The 18,530-nt window shown below is 45.6% G+C and overlaps 1 protein-coding gene across 1 annotated transcript in view; it reads left to right on the top strand.

Moving 5' to 3' along the window:
• The first annotated feature begins 12,755 nt into the window (after positions 1-12,755).
• MARCHF4 (membrane associated ring-CH-type finger 4) overlaps positions 12,756-18,530 on the top strand; it is a 92,478-nt gene continuing 86,703 nt past the window's right edge. The window contains exon 1 of the mRNA XM_066323009.1: positions 12,756-13,214. Within this exon, the coding sequence (XP_066179106.1) occupies positions 12,756-13,214 (459 nt within the window). The remainder of the gene's footprint in view (positions 13,215-18,530) is intronic.

Consider the following 18,530-nt stretch of genomic DNA (forward strand, 5'->3'; position numbering starts at 1 on the left):
TTCCTTCGTGGGGCTATAAATAAACATAGATGTTATGCATTGTGCAGTAAGAAATTAATTTACAGTTTGTCATGTAGTCAAATATGTCAGAATTCAACTACAAGCTCTTATTTGATGTTTTATGTAACATACTGATTTTTTCCCAACATTGAGAAAGGTTCACAAAGGATCCACAGAAAGTTTGCTCATAACCTGGTTTGAGAATTGCAGAAGTTTGTCTAAGCTCAACTTCTGAAGCCCAAGAAACTACTGTTGTTTGGAATATTTATGTCCAGTAAAAAGGATTACAAAGCATAAGAATGACAACAATAACAAGATCAGGAGCATCAGCTTCATTATACAAGAATAAAGGAACTACTTCTCCCATTCAGCATGGCTGTCCACTGAATCCTTCCTTTTGTCTGTACCAGGGATCAGACCCATGACAGATCATGTGATTATCACATAGCTGTCTACTCTAAAATGCACATTTTGATCCTAGATATATTGATGCAATACATTTCCCTTGCTGATCATATGTTTTAACAGTTATTTCTGATAACTGATATATATAACTGATAACTGATTTCCATCTTTCATATTCCAAAGTTGCTCCACAGAGCAACTATTCATATTGCTCCATAGAAAGGAGAAAAGTACAAGAGTTGTCTGAATGGATCTCTTAGCGAGGATGTACACATACAGAGACAGTACAAACACTGAGTTTATGGAATCAAAGACAGTCAGTGCAGAAGTGTAGGTTGGGAGTGGCTCTCTTCTTTTTACAGGAAAGAAATTCCTTTTAAGATTATCTTGAGGTTGATTGAAGACTGAGTGTGGAAGAGTGAGGTTTTCTCTTCTCTCTTTCAGTGGAAAAAAATTGAAATGTATTGGCCTGGAAGATCTAAGCTCAGAAGCAGCATCTGGGTTTTCAGCAAGTCCCTCTATTCTTTCCCTGTTGTCCATCTGGATTCACTGTAACACAGAGAAATCAAGCACTGCCACCAAGGTCAAGTGAAGTTTGGAATGGCCACCATTTCCAGGTAATTTTGCCAGGATGGGCGGGTGCTGCTCCATGTCCCAAGAGCACTGCTGGACGTCAAGGTCTGTGAGCAGTAGTGGGTATGACTTCTCATTTGCAGAGCTGTTTGCAGAATTGGACCGTAAGTCCTCCTGGAGCAAATTGTGAAGCAATGCACAAGTCCATTCAAGATGCTGAATGAGATTGCATCATGGCACAATATCATGCTGACAGAATTTGAGGCTAAAAGCAATGACACTCATGTCCTGCGATGTCTAATACATCATATGCTTGTAAAGTGACAACTGAGTCCTGGAGGACAAAGACTAACCCCCGTGTGCCCTGCAAATACTTACCAGTCCACAAAAAAGGTAAAGACCAGGTCTTGAAAATCTTCTGATCAGCAGCCTGAACTTGATCTCTTAACAGCAGAAAAGGTAGTTCCTTCTGAATGTGCAGATGCTGTCAGGTTTTATCCATGGGCATGACACCTTGCAGTATTAATGTTCCTTGTGGATGCAACCAACATTTTTTTTTATAGATTTTCCACACTTTCATTAATTACTTAATTGGCACACAGTAGCATAAGAATTGAAGTGTATCCTATAGGGCAGTCATACTTTAGACAGGCATCAAGCTATTTGCAAGCTGAATTAAAAACAACTAGAAAAAACATTTTCAGTTGTCCCTGCTTCATCCCTGATTTCAGCAACAAAGCTGATATATTGCCAGGTACTGATCCCACTACCTGGGATTTGTCCAGGTTGAGAACTTATTAGTGTTTATTTGAGGGAAGAGGGAGAGAGAGGGAGAACACAGCTTGTATAAATCAGATTAAAGTATTGACAACTCCTAAGCAATGCTCATTCCAGGAACAAGTTCACTATGTGGTAACACCACTGCTATAAAAGAATTGCATTTTGAATGCATGCCTCTCTGCAAATACCTGGTTGGTCATGAGTTCTTGAGGCTTAGCTCCTAGGATAGAAAACAGTATTGCTGAAAAAGTTAAATACGCTAGATGGAGATTCTGTGAATGATTTCATATGTAGGAAGCCTAATAGACACTGGACCCTGCTCTAGTTGATGGTTCAGAGCCATCTTGGATTACAATAGAGTAGAAATTATTACAGGTGATACAGACTGCCTGAAAAAAATCCAGGTCTTGGCCCAAGCCTGGTGAGCAAAGAAGTACACTGTGTTCCGTGATTAACCTAGGCCTGCACATTTCAGTGGGAAGGCATGGTTAAATGCAAACCTAAAAGTACCAACTCCTGTCTCTTCTCTCAGTGTGGCTGCTGGATGTCACAACCATGAAATATAATAGTCAGTGTGTGTTAAAGAGTCCTCTCTGCCTGGTCCACAGGTAATGTACATCTGTCTTTGATTTCAGCTGTGAAACTCAGTTCAGGCTGCAGACACTGGTGCTTTTTTCTCGGGAGCCCTCAGTGTGCTCAGCAGCAAGGCAGCTTTGCCACCATGTCGAGTCTGGGCTTGGCTTCCTGACTGTCACCCTGGCATCTTGTATCAGCACTAAAAAGCTTTGTGTTATTTTTATTTGATGTGGTTTTTTGTTTTGTTTTGTTTTTAATTTCCACAAAGCAGAATGAATATGGGGAGCAATGGATAGCAGGATAGTAGGAAGGAAAGGTGACAGCTACAGTTGCAAGTAAAGAGCTCTTCAGTGGCTCTACTAGTATCCCAACCCCTTTCCCCATCCCTCTTTCAAACACACACAGAGGCACTTGAGCAGTGGCAGATGGGAAAAGAAAATAGATAAATAAAAGTGTCAGCAGGGTGGATTGATTTGCACTTGGTCTCCTCTCATCTCTCTGCATATGTCTGCTGGTATGTAAAGATCACACAACCAAGGGACTTAGCACTGACCTGGAAAATTTATATCACTGAACATAAAAATGAATCAAGAAGAAAAATGTAGGAAGGAGGTGGTCAGGGAAGAGAAAAAAAAAAGGAGATTAATTGTTTTTCCATTGTACATCAGGATTTCATTGGGACAGTGATTTTACAGGATCATGTGGTGACAGTGCTACTGCAGGTGCAGCTTTTCTTCGGATAAAAGAGACCTTGTGGGCAGTATCCTGTGCTGAGATCCCTTGAAGTTTTGATCCTTTGCTGCCTAAATGAGAGTTCCCCAAATGGCATCAGAGCCAGTCTGGGGTTGGCTCAGCAGCAGAGTCTCAACACATGATGGCTTTAGATAGAAAAGTCTCCATCTCTGTTTGCACATTCTCCTGATACCCAGGAGGCTCTAACAGAATCTCCACATAAACAAAAAACTTCAGGGAGAGCAGGAGAATACATCGCAGTGTACTCTGGGACAATTCTCCTGTGATTTACTAGTTTTTCCCTAAGTCTTGATGCTTAGCATGGAAGTCATACCCAGGATTGCAGGCAGGTTCAGCAGTGGAATGAGGTTCAAATTTGGCCTTTGTTTTATGCACGAAAACCTTCATTTTTAGAAAATGCTGGAAACATTTTTAGAAAATGCTGGAAACATTTTTCCTAAGGCACCATTCTCCAGGGCATCCTTGTCTCCTTTTCATTGCTAGTTTCTACACAAATGCAGGATCTCTGGTGCTTAGTCACTCTACTGTTCCTGCTGTTTACTGCCTCCAAAGGGCATAATTCTCTGCTTAGGAGACCTTTGCAAGTTTCTGCGGAGGAGCCATGAGCTGTTGTCATCCCGTTTCCAGGGGGCAATAAACAGCAGCATTCAAGCTTCCATGGAAGAAAGATTGTGTGATTACTCAGTCATAAAAAGAAGGAAGAAAAACAGAGATATATTGCATGAGTTCTTGCTTGCACATCACACAAGGATGTACAAATTGCTCTTGAAGAGAGCCATGCTATGAGGTAGAATAGTTCCCTACACAGCACTTTGCTGTTGACTTCAAGGGGGAATTCTCTTGCCTGTGCCTCAGTTTCCCAATATAAATCAAAGGAGTTGTAGCTCTTCCCATCTAGCTTAAGTGCTTTCAGGGCAGGAATCAATTTATGTCCTTACAGGGCAGGTCAGGAAGGCAGGGTTGTGAGCTTGGGGATGATGCAGGGAGAGAAGTGTTTCCTGGGGCTGACAGCTTGTGTTTCCCCCCTCTTCTTGAATGAGAGCCCATTTGTCTGGGAGGAAGATCCATAGAGACCACTAGTCTTAAGGTGGAAAGGGCTGATATTAGAGCCCATCACCACAGTAATCTGCATTATGACCTGAGGTTTAAAAAACATCACCAGAGAGAGCCCAAGCCTGTTGGAAGGAAGTGCATCGAAGTGCTGCCTACAGGTAGACACTGGATCAGAAACCAGGGTTTCCTTTTAGGGTCTGTGAGACTGAATATTTCCATCTACTGGGACCAAGTCATTAGGAGCTGCATGACCCCACAGACTAGAGACTGCCAGCTCATCAGCTCTGAGGGTTCATCCCACAGGGAAACTCACCACCTTTATGGAGATGTTCAGCTTGTGGCAGCATCCATCCCTAAAACGCTCCCCCACAATAAAATGTAATTACAAAACTCCTTAACTACATAAGCTTCTAAATTAATTATCTTGGCAAGAAAATGTGTATGGTTTTGAAATCTCCCTTTAATTAACATAAAGTGCATTAGGAAGCAGTAGATCTGGGCCATCACTTGGATGTAACAGTCTCTCATTTTATGTGCTCCTGAGGCCCTGGGAGAGTGTCAATGCAATGTTTAAGCTCCCTTTCAAATACTATGTCTGGGCCACATGCAAGGCCAAGGACTCCTTTTCAGAACAAAGTTTACATTCTGAGGTAGTATTGGGGGATGTTCCTTTGAAATGAAATGGTCAAAAATCAATTCCTGTTTCCATGGGTGTAAATCCACTACCTTTTCCCATTTACCACTCTTCTATTTCCCTCTGCTTTCATTGTCTTCACCATGCCACCTCCAACAGCTCTGTGTTTAAATCCACACTCCTCTTTTCCCCAGGAGCCTTCAGTTCATTCATTGACAGACACTGCACTTGTCCCTTGCAAAGGTGCAGGGAGAAGTCACCAAGGAGAGTGATACCTGCCAGTGGAACCTTTGTGCACTTATTAGTGACAGTTGTGAGCTTTCCTGTGTTTCTGATGTGCGTTGGAGGGATGTGTATATTCTGACGTGTATTCAGGGCAAGAGAGGGAGACAACACAGTATCTTAGCTGGTTATGGGTCAGCCCAGTGTTTTGTGCCTGACATTTCCAGGTGATGGGGTGGGCGGAGCCCCAGCTGCTTTGCCCTGGAGAGAGCCAAGCTGAGGAGTTAAGAAAGAATTTTGCAACTTCACCCAGAGCCCCTAAGGCAAAAGACAAACTTTTTAGTCACGGCGACCTGTCCGGAGACCCACAAGCCCCCTCGGGATCTTATGTAGATCTGTTACAACTGATTGGTTTTGTACTCTTTTCCTCCCACCCTGGTGTCCCATAAAAACCCCTGAGTTTCCTCTGGTTGGCAGAGGTACCTCATCCCTGGACCCCTATTCGCTGGTACCTTTGCAATAAAGTTACCATCTGCGGAAATTCCACACCAGACCTCTCTCTCTCATCATGGCCGGCAAACTCACAAGGGCAGGAGCTGAGAGCACTGAGCTGCAATCACTGCTCTGCCCTCCTGCTGAGAAGCCCCTCTGCCAGCTGAGGAGCGCCCTGACCCCCCAAGAAGCTGTTTCTAGCGAGACATCTTTTGGGGTGGTTGTGGCTCTCTGGGTCCCAAGCGGCGGACCCCTCGACCAGCTGGAAGATCCAGGCATATGTGGAAGCCTACTGCCTTCTTCTGTGAAAATGATGTGGAGCTGGTGCATGTCTTCAGCACAGGGAGACACTAGGATGCCCTGCAATACCCTTCAGTGTACCTTTCTCTGATCTCCAGTGTCCCCGCTCTTCTCAAGACCCACTTAATGCAATGAAAATTGCTTAGGAGACACCTAAAAAGGTCTTCTTCTCTTATCTGGGTCTTGGCCTCTGCCAACATGGAAACTCACCTACCACTGATGAAACTAAGCAGATTATCTGACTTGTAAGCAACTTCACTACCTGCACTGTACTTAGGAAGTATTTGTGTATCTGCCTGCTCATCCAAAAACAAGCTGCTGTAGATGAGGAAGTTATCTGGGCAGCCTAAGATGTTAAATCCTAAGGTACAAATTGGTAAGAATTTGGGGAAACAGTCTCAAATATCCCAATTGTTCATTATACTGAAGGAGAACTGCAGCTCAAAAGGATGTTAGCTCAACACACAATTCACTGGATTCATAGGATTAATCTCCTGGACATCCTGGTGTGGTGTCTCCATGCTCTACCCCTTAATGTAGGTATGAGTCCTCAGGACAGACATTCAATCTTCCCATACAAAACTGTTGCTTTTTTCTTGGGTATGGTAGTGTTGTGCCAGATGATTATCCTAGGGGGAATATCCTCAGTGCTACCGTGTCTGCTGATGAATCCTGGTAACTAAGCAAATGCTGGGTGACATGCTAGATCCTTTCTGTTCACCTGGATTTGGAGAGCATGGAATATCTCTCAGGATCAGCCCCTAAGGGGCTTGTTTAACAACAATGTGGTTTTTTTCTAAATCCCATCAGAAAAATGGAAGTTAGTTCTAGGACTGTTGTGTGTCACTAAAATAACATACATCTGAGAATGTAATTAGACACTTGAAACAAATTTGACTTTACTTAGGAGAATAGTGGAAATATCCAAGGGACCTTTGATTATTTACTTTCTTTTTTTTAATGTCTAATTTTCAGGTCCTTTTAGGCTTGAGATTTCATGACAATTACTACATTCCTGGATAGTTAAATCCACTCAGCATTTGGCTGAATGCCTTCTGAAGACATCCTGAAACACACCATCTATTGCAGCTGCTCTATTCCAGTCACAGTTCTGACTAGTCATCCAAGGGGACAAGGAATTCCTTTTGTAGGAGGTAGTGTAGGACTTGTTACCAGGAAAGCTCCATGTTTGAAGTTGTCTAGTCCTGAAGAGAAGTGCTGTGGCACTGCAAGTTTGAATTTTAAATCCAGAGCCTAAAGGAGGAAAGGTGGGGGCTGTCCTCATCAGCAATAGTATCTTCTCACCCACATTCTCCTGCACATTGACTGGCCTCAAGCCTGCTTGTAGAGAAAGCTCAATAAAACAAAGACATGGATTTCTTCCTGAACCCAGGGAAAAAGATGTGCAGTTGTACTTTGCTTTGCTTGGGGTCCTGTTGCTGGACATGGCTGATTTTTCAAAAAAGAAGCAATCCTTTTCTCTCCCCTTTGCAGAGCAAGCTGCCATGGAAATAGAAAAATTTGCTCTGTATGAACTCAGAGATAGACCATGATTTTTGCAGGAAGAGAGCAAGTGAGAGTTCAGTCCCTGCCTGGGGAGAAAGCAATAGCACAGGAACTCCCTGCATGCAGGGTGCAATGACTTTTGCTCTAGTCCAAGACAGCAGATACACCAAGGCACAAAACTCCAGAAATTATTTGTGATCTCCTCTGAGAAGATTATTCCAATAATATATGGATTATTTCTGAATGTTTAGAAGATGCATAACCTCCACCTGCTCAGCCTAGCTTTCCAACAGCAACATCCTTTGTATCAGCACATTTGCAACTGCCCAAGAAAGAAAGACCAAAAAAAAAAAAGAAAAAAAAAAGTGACAGAGCTCCGTCTGGCCCCTGGCTGCATCTGCCCACAAGCTTCCCCAACTGAGTTATGGTAATTACATCACTTGAGATTTATTTAATATCTCCGTCTGGGAAAAAGAACTAGGAAGTCTGGCTGTGACAAGCAATCAGAGGGCACTCAGCTGATGAGCAGCTCCCCATCACTGAGAGAGCAGTAGGACACTTCAATGTATTGGATTTAAGTAATGGTTTGCCAGAGGGATGGGGCCCACGCCACGGCAATCAAAGCTCCTCTGCACCATTAAGGAGCTGTAAGTGGAGCAGGAGGCGCAGTGCAGCTATTGACCGAGTAGGTGGGCATGAAAATGGGTTTAGGTAACTGTTTACTTCCTGAGAGATGGAAAACACAAAGGAATGTTTCTCTGGCAGCTTTCTGGCTCCCTGATCCTCTCTGTCCACATCAGCATTTATATAGTCTGTCTCTCACATGCTTGTGCACAATGACTGGTGTGCTGAGTTCAAGCATTCAGCTGCAGTCCACATAATGCTTTCCTGCTTGCATTTGCCCTCCCACTATCTCTGTCATTTTTTAAAAAGTCCCTGAACTAACAACATTAAAAAAATACATAAATTTTTGCTGATATGATTTTATGTCAGGCTGCCACACAGGCAGATCAAGTATTGATGCAGCTCTAGCCACTCTTTTTCTTCCTTCCTCCACCCCCTCTGCACTGAGTGGTGGCTTGCACAGAGAGGTGAAGAGGAGGCACATGAATAGCTATACTTTTTTTGTCCTTGTTGAGGGAGTAGCTAAGGGCAAATGGGCCCACACTGTGCTTTAGATAACCAGTGTTAGAGTGTCTGCTGTGAGACCAACCTGCAGCCTGACACCTGAATCCTTCTATAACACCAGGCCTGCAAGTCTACACCAAGATGCCTGGACATCTCCCCAGTCTAATTTCCCAGTCAGTAGCTTGGATGTAAGGAACCAAGAGGAACCAGTTCTCCACTCTTAGCTGATTGAGTCACTTGCTTTTTCTTCCTCTTTCTGTACCTGAGAAGTGCAGAGCTAAGTCTGCCAGAGCTGATGCCTCCTATACTTATCCTCCCTTTGTTAACCTCTTGCCTGTTAGTGGACTCAGGAGAAAATGGATCAAAACTCCCAGAAACAGGCCCTTCTGCAAAAGAAGGTGCTGCATATCATTTGCTGCACGTTGCTTCCTAAGAAAAATTAGGAAGGCTGAACTGGCCTCCTAACAGCTCCTGACTCTCACTGGGATCTCACCAAAGTGCCTTGGGCCAGCTCTTTCCAGTGCAAGCATTTTAAACAAGACATCTTTGATCCATACCAAGGGGCCTGAATGCAGCATCCAAGTGTGGAATCATTGGCAGCTGTTCCATTTACCAAAACAGGAATAATAGTACCCACTCACCTCTGGGAAGCATATAGAGCACCTCCGATTTATTATTTGTTTTATTTATTTTGTCACATTTATCAGCCATTCAGCTCTCTGGGCACACAGTCCATACACTAAAACCCAGAGTATAACACAAAGATCTCCTCTACCATGAGAATATCCTTTCTGTAAAACCAGGAAGCATGGGCAGGAGGGAAGGATGAAAGATGCTTTACACAAGCAAAGGATGACAACAATATATTTTTCTCTAATTCTGTTATTGATGGAGCTATTCTGAAAATGTTGGTGACACCAAACAAGAAGATGGGAGCAATAAAAAGCATGGGAGGTGGTGTTAGAAAGCCATTCTGGAGCATGGACACAGAGACTCAGCCTCTAGCCAGCCTGTCTCACACACAGGAAGTCTCTAAAATGCTTTTTCCATTACTATTTCTCTAATGACCCCATTAGACATGTATGAAATTCTGAGAAGCCTTAAATATGTTGAATACAGCCGCACTGGCGAATCTGCCCAGCTTTTCTGAGGAATGACAGGTTGCATTGATGACTGTTTTAAAGCATCCCAATGTGTAATTTATTTCTTGGAAATTAATTGCTTATGCTGGTTTCATTTTCCTGTAGCAAATACTCAGCTCCTTTTTAATTAGGTAACAACATAGATTCCTCTTCTAATCATGACATGGTGGTTTATGCACATAATGTCTTTTTCTCTGTGAAACAATTTCAAATCATTGTCTAGGTTTCAGTACAACTTTTCAGTACAACACGAGATTATTTATCAGTGGTATTGCCTAGGTCACTGCCAATGAAGACCTTGTACACAAGATCAGCTAGAGAACCCAGACTGGGCACTGGTGCGTGCAATGGCCTCCTGAAGGAAAAATTAAGGAAGAAACCAAATTAAGGTGCCTGAAATTTCAATGGCATTGACATGATGTCAGACCGAGGCACCAAGAGGTGTGTCCCATCTTGCAGGTATTCACTGGTTGCTGAGCTGAGACATTGCACTGACATTAGCCATTACTGCATATACTGTATCAGTAATATTTTGGTCCACATAAAACTCAGCACCTTTGTCAGCTGTTCCAGCTGGAATGGCAAATGGCAAGTCTCAGTGGAGACCTAAGCTCCCCTTTGCATTCAGAGGCTGCATGGGTCTGCAGGGACACACAGAGCAGGATTGGGTGGGGAAAGTCACTTCTGCTGATGATTGCAGAGAAAAGCTAATGGCCTCCAGCAGCTGCTACTTAAAATTTTCAAACAGGCTGAGAGAGTAAAAACTATTGGCCTTGGCATCCATTCATTATTTGCAGCAAAACTCTAATTAAGCAATAGTGTTCAGTCATATTTACCGTCCACTGGGCTACAAGGAACCTGTATTTCTACTTAAATACATGCTACTGAAACAAAACAAATCTATCAGCAAAAAAACCGCTGCTGGAGTAAAATGTAATAATAATATCATAGCTGTTAGACCGTGAAATTCTCTGCAACAAATTAATCTGCTAGGCAAAAGTTTGTTGGTGGGACTTCGGCTTCCTGCTGGGAATCCGTAAAACCTGCACCGCTGCCCGAGACACCGCCGCACTCGCGGCCTCTGCCTCCTTCCCCTGGAAGTTCCCGTGTGTCACAGGTCCCCGCAGCGGCCGGTGGGAGGCGGAAACCCGCCCGCCACACGGCGGGGCGCGGAGGCTTCTCCGCCTTGCGGGTGCCCTGGGCGGCGGGGCGGCGTCCCGCAGGGCCGGGCCGGGCCGGGCCGGGAGCGCACCGGGAGCGGGCGGAGCCTCCGCGCCCCGCCCCGCCCCGCCCGCCGGAGCTGTCCGCGCCCCGTGGTGCTGAAGCCGCAGCGCCCGCCCAGCCCCTTCCCCGCCCCTCCTCCCTTCCTCCCCGGCGTGGGCTCTCGCAGGCAGCCGGCAGCCCGGGGCATCAAAGGTTGGGAAGGGCTCCGTTCCTCACTTTGATTCTCCCCCTCGCACCCCGCCTTTTTGCTTCGTCTTTCTCTCTCTCTCTCTTTTTTTTCTTTTTTTTCCTTTTTTTTTTTTTTTTTTTTTTTATTTTTTTTATTTTTTCCCCTGAGCCGGGGGAGGGAGAAGAGCGCGGCCACGTCCCACCCCTCCCTTCCTGCAAATCCCCGCTCGCACTGCAAACAATCTGCCTTCCCCGCTGCATCCAAGGGAGATAGCAACAGCAACATCATCACGGCAAGCAGGATGGAAGAGCGGAGAGGAGGCTGCTGCTGAAGGAGGAAGGCACACACGCACACACCAGCTCTATGTTGCCAAAGCGGTAGGATCCGCACGAAAAATAAGCCATGCTGCCCCATGTGTCTGGCGCATTGTGCTCCATCCGAGCCTTTTAGGAGGAAGAAGAGAATTATCTGCTCCGATTTTTTTCCCCCGCCAGCTAGAGTGCGACAGACTTGCGATGGTTGAATGTCAATGCCTGTGAGAGAGAGCAACAGTCAGAGCAGGAGGAGGAGGACAGAAGGGGAGGAAAATGAAGGTGGGGACGGTGGTGGAGAGAAAGAAGGAGCCTCGTCCAATGCATCAAAAGGAGGTCCCTGCAATTGCTGATAGAGCCCTGACCGCCTCGCCATCCACAATGGTCTGTACAAGCTGCCAATGCGTTTGATGACGTTCCTGTTTTGTGAAAGGAGGAAAGGAAACGTGACCATGTAAGATCCACGTTTCCCCGGTCAATTACATGCGAAGAATAGATCCGATTTCGACGTGGGTTTTTGGTCCAGGATGGTAACAGCTTAGGTGAATAATACAGCCGCCTTCCCTCATCAATTTCGCTCTGATTTTTTTTCTGGTGTGGTCCAGACAGCTGCTGGAATAGAGAAGGTCAGAATATATAAATATATATAAAATATATATGATATATATATTATATATATAAAAATATATTTGTCTCAGTACATCTGGGATTAAGCTAATTGCTAATTATTTCTTTCTGGACTTTTAATATTTACAATGAAATCTTTTAAAGGCAACGGTAAAATCTGAAGCCACCTGGGAGTACAGTGTTGAAAACGTAGGGTGTTTTCCCACAAACAATGTGAAGGTCTTTTTTGTCAAAGAGGCAATTTTGATAATAACAACAGCTACCAATTTTGCATTTTGATAGCCAGACCAGCTGCTATTTTGTCTGGATGCACACCGGGGTTCGTGTGATCGGGGTTTATTTTTTAATTGAAAAAAATATTATAAAATAGAAGAAAAAGGAAAATTACTTGAGATGCCAAATACTGTCGAGAGAACCATATTCTCCCTCCTCCCCACACCCACCGGAGACGTGGACCCTTCTTTTTTACAGGCTTAGGAGTTGCGAGAGCTGATCGGGGGCTTTCTCCCGAGACCGCCGCCTGCGCCCCTGGACCCTCGGGCGTGGGAGATTATTTCCTCCTCCCGCTGATTTCTAAGCAAACTTGTGGAGGGGGGGAAAGGATCCCTCGGCAGCACAGAGTCGGGTTTTTTTCTGGTGTGGATTTTTTTTGTTGTTGTTTCTTCAGTTGCCGTCCCCGCCGGGTTGCAGCGGGCTGCCGGGGACTTCTCCCCCTCGCCCTCCGGCTCTGCTTTTGTGCGTTCCCCGGCGGCCAGCGCAGCACCCCCGGCACTGCGGCCGCCGCGGAGCCCCCCCCGGCCGCGGGCCGCCCGGCTCCTGCCCTTTTCTTTCCCCCGTGCCCGCCTGCCAAGGAAAGGCACATGTTAATACCACCCGGCGCGGGCATTTTCTGCTACTGCTGCTGCGGGCTCCTCCGTCCGAGACAGATGTTGCGAAACCAAGGCCTCCTCAAGTGCCGCTGCCGCATGCTCTTCAATGACCTGAAGGTCTTCCTGCTGCGGAGACCCCCCGCGCCGCCGCCGCCCTCCCCGCCGCCGCCGCTCCCCATGCCCGGCGGCGCAGAGGCGGCGGCGGGGGCCGCACCGCCCGGGGGGCGCGGGCCCGGCTGGCGGGCGGCGGGCGGCGGCGGCGGCGCGGGCAGCCCGGCCGCCGAGGAGTGGGGCAGCCCCGCCGGGGAGCCGCCCGCCTCCCTGCCCAGCAGCACCTCCTCGGATGACTTCGGCAAGGGCAAGGCCGAGGACCGCTACTCGCTGGGCAGCAGCGTCGACAGCGGCATCCGCACCCCGCTCTGCAGGATCTGCTTCCAGGGGCCCGAGCAGGTGAGCGACCGCGGGCGGTGGGCGCTGGGGTAGGGGCCGCCACGGGCCCGGTGGCAGCGATGCTCCAGCCTCAGGGACCCCGGGGCCTGCTGCTTCAGGGGCGTCCCTGTTGCCCGGCACGGGACCCGAAACCCGTAGGGACTCTGCCTTCTGCCCAGGCCCCGGGCTCCAGATTTTGCACCTCGGTAGTGTTTCGCGGAGAGGTTGTGGGGTGGAGGCGTGCTCCATCATTTTCTGCTTGCCGGCGGCCTTGCCCCGGGCACTCATGCCCAGCCTCAGAGCCGTACAGCTGTGGCATGGGAGGAGGGACATGCTGACAGCTTCGTGGAGCAGAGCACATCTCAGCAAGGGAGGCTGTTTGGTGCTTTGTGGGTAATCATCTGCGATGATTCCAAAAGTGATGTAAAGGAGGAGTTTAATGTGCTCCTTGCTTTTAAAAATACAACTTCAGTCTGTATAAAACACGTGGCAGGACACAACCCCAGTTCAGTGTTTCCCAGGGGATGGTTAGTGGGAACTGTGCAGGTGCTCCACTGCTCCCATTTGCACTATCTGCAGGAGAAGCATGGCTAGCCACAATTTTACCTGCTGAAGCTGCAGCCCTGACATGCTCCGTGGTACAGACTGAGGCTAGGCCAGTGAAGTTTCTCTTCACCACATGGGAAAATGGAACAAATGCAACCATGCTAGAATATAAGATGCCACCCCGGAACATCATTCTCCATATTTAATGACAATTAAAAGCATCTCATATATTTTCAGGCTGACAACTTCTTTACAGCTACATTTGTACCTAACATGACAACAGTTTCTAGGTGCAAGGAAGGCTGCAGACCTCTGCTCGTGGGATCAAACTCATGTGCAGATAACCATTATTACTCTGGGTAATTCCATTACCTGTCTTAATAGGGGATCCTTGTATGAGAAAGGGTTGCAAAGTTCAACTTCTTTATTTTTGTATTGGGCACAGATTCTGGCACATAAGCTGATATGTTGAAATCTCACGTGAAATGGGTTTTACCCCAGGTGTTCTTTCCCCTTCATGGACCTGTGTGCTCTGCTAAGGAGAAAACCAGTCTTCATTTGAAAGTGGCCATGCTCTGGCACACGTCCTGCCTTTCCCAAAGTTGCCTACATCTGTAATGCAGTGACTGTGCCTTCTCTTACGTTGGTTTGAGCAGGGTGATGATGGGTGCTGGAAAGTGGGGAATGGGCTTCCATTCTTCCTTGGGAGAAGTGGGGTCTGCCCCCAACTGATCCCAATATCCACAGCCCTGCTGGATGTGTCATACCAGGGGTTCCATAGGTCACAGCTCAGTGCTCAATGGACTGTAGCCTTCTCTAATGGTTTATGCTGTTGGCAGATAGCTGTGAAACAGTTTTCACCATAGGCTTTCAGATGTGGAGGAAATAATTCTTTTTTGCAGATACTGTATACCTTCTTCTCTTGCTTGTCTTGTTCCTATCTCTTCTAAAAGTTGGAAGCCATGCAATTCACTTCCTGGGAATTTGCATTATTCCACATTTCTAGTACTCTTCCCTGGCTTGCCATTCTGCCTGTGTACACAAGACGTAGCACCTGCGAGATTGGCTTACGTGTCAGAGCAAATAGAGCCTAAGCAGAATTAAAATAGAGGTAGCTTGCTTCCTTGGAGAACATAAATGCTTGAAAATAATTGGATGCTAATTTTCACGCTGAAAACCAGTGTAGGTTGCATTGTAAAAGTGAGACTTATTTGCTGACCATCTGCCAGCCTACCTGAGCGAGGAGCTGAGCAGACGTGACTGGCATCTCCTAAGGCTTTCACCAGGATTTCTCTTTTTTTATTCTCACAGTTTCTGACCAATACAATAAGATATCTGCAGCTGGATTCTGCTACTTGTCCTTGAGCAGCACCTTATTGCAGAAATAATTTTTTGTTCACTGGCATAGCTTGAGGAGTATTTGAGACCTTTTGCCCCTGCGGCAGCTGGGAAGCACAAGTAATTATGGGGGCCCAAACTGTGGGGTTTTAAAGCACAGCCAGATCCTGACACAGCTTCCTGGAAATACAGTTCAGAATAACTGAGCACTGAATTGGTGCAGCTGATGCCAAGACCTGCAGTCTGGTTTATTTGGTGCTTATGTCAATAAAACTCCAACAGGGCTAAATCCCACATTCCTTGTTCCTTTTTGTTATGGTGTTTATTACTGGCTTAGCCTTTATTTCCCCTTTTGTTTTATAACTCAACAGCTGACCAAAGAATCTTCTTATTTTGGACCCTCACAACTGTAAAATCATAGATGCACATTATTCTATACCACCCCTGCCAAGATTTTCATGAATTTTTTTCTGCTTGGAAACAAAATATAATTGCTAGTTCTTTACTCTGCAGATTAATAACAATGACAGATTTAAACAGTATTTTATTTACCTGTCAAAACCATCTGAATTTGCTGCAGCTGTGGGCAAATTTGCAGGGCTGCATCACAGTAACAAGAACAAAAGCCTTCATTATAAATTGACTGTTAGGCGCTCTAAGCTTATTTACTCAGATAAAATGACAGTGAGTCTCCAAAAGATGTTTTAATCCTGTTTTGATGCAAAAAACATCCCAACCAAAACAACAGCCAAAAAGGTTTTTTAGTAATCTGGCTGCACAAGTAGGTTTTATTTAATATCTAATGCAAAATAAAATTGGTTGGGATTTTTGCTTTAAGTTATGATTGCCCAACATGCATGATACTTTAGGCTACTGAATTGCTTATATCTTAAGCTCCTCATGTTGGTTTGTGGCTCTTATGGGTAAGCTGATTCTTTCATTTAAAAATGTGCTGAGGACCATAGGAAGGAGGAAAGCTCATTATTGTGATACTGTTCTGATCCTTGCATGTTAGTCAAGAGAAACCAGGGATCCAGGCAAGAAAAGAGTGGATCTGATGACCAGGGGATCGCAGCATCTGGGCTCGTGTTTTGAGGGCATGAAGAGCAAACTCTGCTCAGGCCTGACAGTTGAAAAAACCAGCTGCTTCATTGAAAATGAGAGCTAAACATCATTGACGCTGAGGGACTGAACTCAGCTCTTGGCAATGGCATTTCCTTTCGGGGACTTGCTCGGCATTTTCAAAGGTTTCAATGACTGAACGTCCTGCACCATTGTGTCAGCAAATTCTGAGACCCTGGATTGAGCGGCAAAGCTCTGGGGAGAAAGTGAGGAAGAAAAATGCTGGAGTATTTTCTTCTGTTTTGGTTAATGCTTAGTGTTTGCAGAATTTTGTCTGCATTCCTGGATCTCTGACAATGTTCTGCAAGAGAAAGGAACTAAGATGAGTTCCTCTCTCACAAATGTTCTACAGTATTTGGTATGGTTCCAAGCTGAAAGCAAGTCATGGGGTTTAGCAGAAAAAGACATGGGTGAAGAATCCCTTCACATTAGGGGATAAACTGTTTGCCCACGTCACAAGGAGTTAGCAGTACTGTGGAAGCTCTCAGAAGTGGTGCTAGCTGTGCTGAAAATAAATAGAAAAACATTCTTAAATGAAACAGAGATAATTTGGAAAGCCATATGTTTCAAGGTTTGCTTGTTATATTGTCAGTGTGTGCCCATCTTTTCTTACCTACAATTTTCAGTCTGCATCTCTCTTTCTCTTTCTTGGGGAAAGATGGTGGAAAGATGGAGATTTGAAAAGTCAGTAGTGGTAAATTTGGTTGGCTGTGGAGGGTCATAGAGAGAGAACACATGGTGGACTCATACCTGCAGGCTGATAGCTTGGACTTAGCTCAGTACTCAATAAAAATGCTTGGATGAAGACTATTCTTCCCACCAAATTTCCTGCTAGACTTTTGGGACACCAGCTCCTTAAGAGACCTTCAAGAAAATTGTTTTCAAACATGTTGACTCACATGACAGTGCAGGCTTCCCATCCATGTCCTTTTCATAAGTGTGTTCCCAATCCAAAGGACTCATGTACTTGCTGTTAGAAGGAGAATCATTCATTAGAAAACAGCCAGTCCTGCTAAAAGTGAATAATAAGAGATGCTGGAATGCAGCTGTTTAGATTTCAATCTGTATATTGTAATTTACAGTAGAAAGAAAGAGAGGCTGCTTCCTGTGATATTCAGTCCATCTCTCTGCCTTCCCATCTTTGAATCTTAACACCTCTATAGCTGTCTCTCCTGTTTCACCTGGCCCAGGATGAAATCTGTACTGTGCGGGCAGAACATTCTTGGCTTTGGCAAAAGCTTTGCTTGAGCCATCAACTGAATGGAGCCCAGGATGTCATCTATTTTAGATTTAGTTGCTGTTGCCACAGAGTTGATTGGCAAAGCTCCCATTAACTTCAACAGCAAAAGTGTAGGCATCCAGTAGCAGGGACCTGACCCCTGTATTTCAGTAATGTTGTGCACACAGCAGGGTTTCTATAAATAATAGTGAAAGCCACTAATCCCATTGACTTTTAATTGCTCCAGAAGACAAGGTTTTCACCTTTTGTGCCTGCTGAAACTCTGATGCCTGACCCATTTATTTCAGTGCCACTAGCTAGCCTGAGCAGCAGTTTTTCTTTTCTTTCACTTTTCCCTGTATAAAAGGCTTCGTGAAGGAACCTGTCTACGTTTGTGTCACTGTTTCTTAAATATACATTTCAGGCCATGATTAACAGTGGCTGATGTCAGTTACTGACAGAACAAGCAATGCAAAAACATGTAGCTCCATTGTTTGCATCTGTAGAGCCACTGTTATTTCCACAAAGGCAACACTTGCCTCTGGAAGGGCGGCTCTGTTCATACAAAACTGAATTGCATTCAGGTTGTCTTTCAAGCAAAAATTCAATCCCAGCAAGGGCCTCCTCTGTGGCAGCCTTTTGCTCACATTGGTGTTTTTCCACTCAAGGCTGGCCCAGTCTGGAAGTCAGAAATGGCTGTGCCAAAAATCTGTGATACTGTGTGTCCTGTGTGCCTGCTGCATGTCTCCATTCCTCCTAGGTCTGTAGATAGATAATAAGATATACTGTAATCGTTAGTGGTCCATACCTGTGATCATCCCATCCTTTTATTACCTGGTTGTTAAAGGAATAAAGCCATGTGATGGTGTTAGCTGTTACAGGTTACGTTCATCTGCCCTCTTCTAATGTCAGCCACATCTGGCAGAGAGTAGAGATCTGAAAGGCATTAAATTCCTGTACGCTTCATGAAAACTAGCTGGATGAAGAAAAGGACAGCTAGAAATGTCCTGCTGGGGGAGAGATTACAGGATTGTCTGTGCTAGACACCGTAGAGTCCATGGAGGACAGAGCTTCAGGTGGAACAGCAGCTGTAATAGGAATGTGTATCCCAT

The sequence above is a fragment of the Sylvia atricapilla genome, chromosome 7, assembly GCF_009819655.1.
Source record: "Sylvia atricapilla isolate bSylAtr1 chromosome 7, bSylAtr1.pri, whole genome shotgun sequence".
Taxonomy (NCBI): Eukaryota; Metazoa; Chordata; class Aves; order Passeriformes; family Sylviidae; genus Sylvia; species Sylvia atricapilla.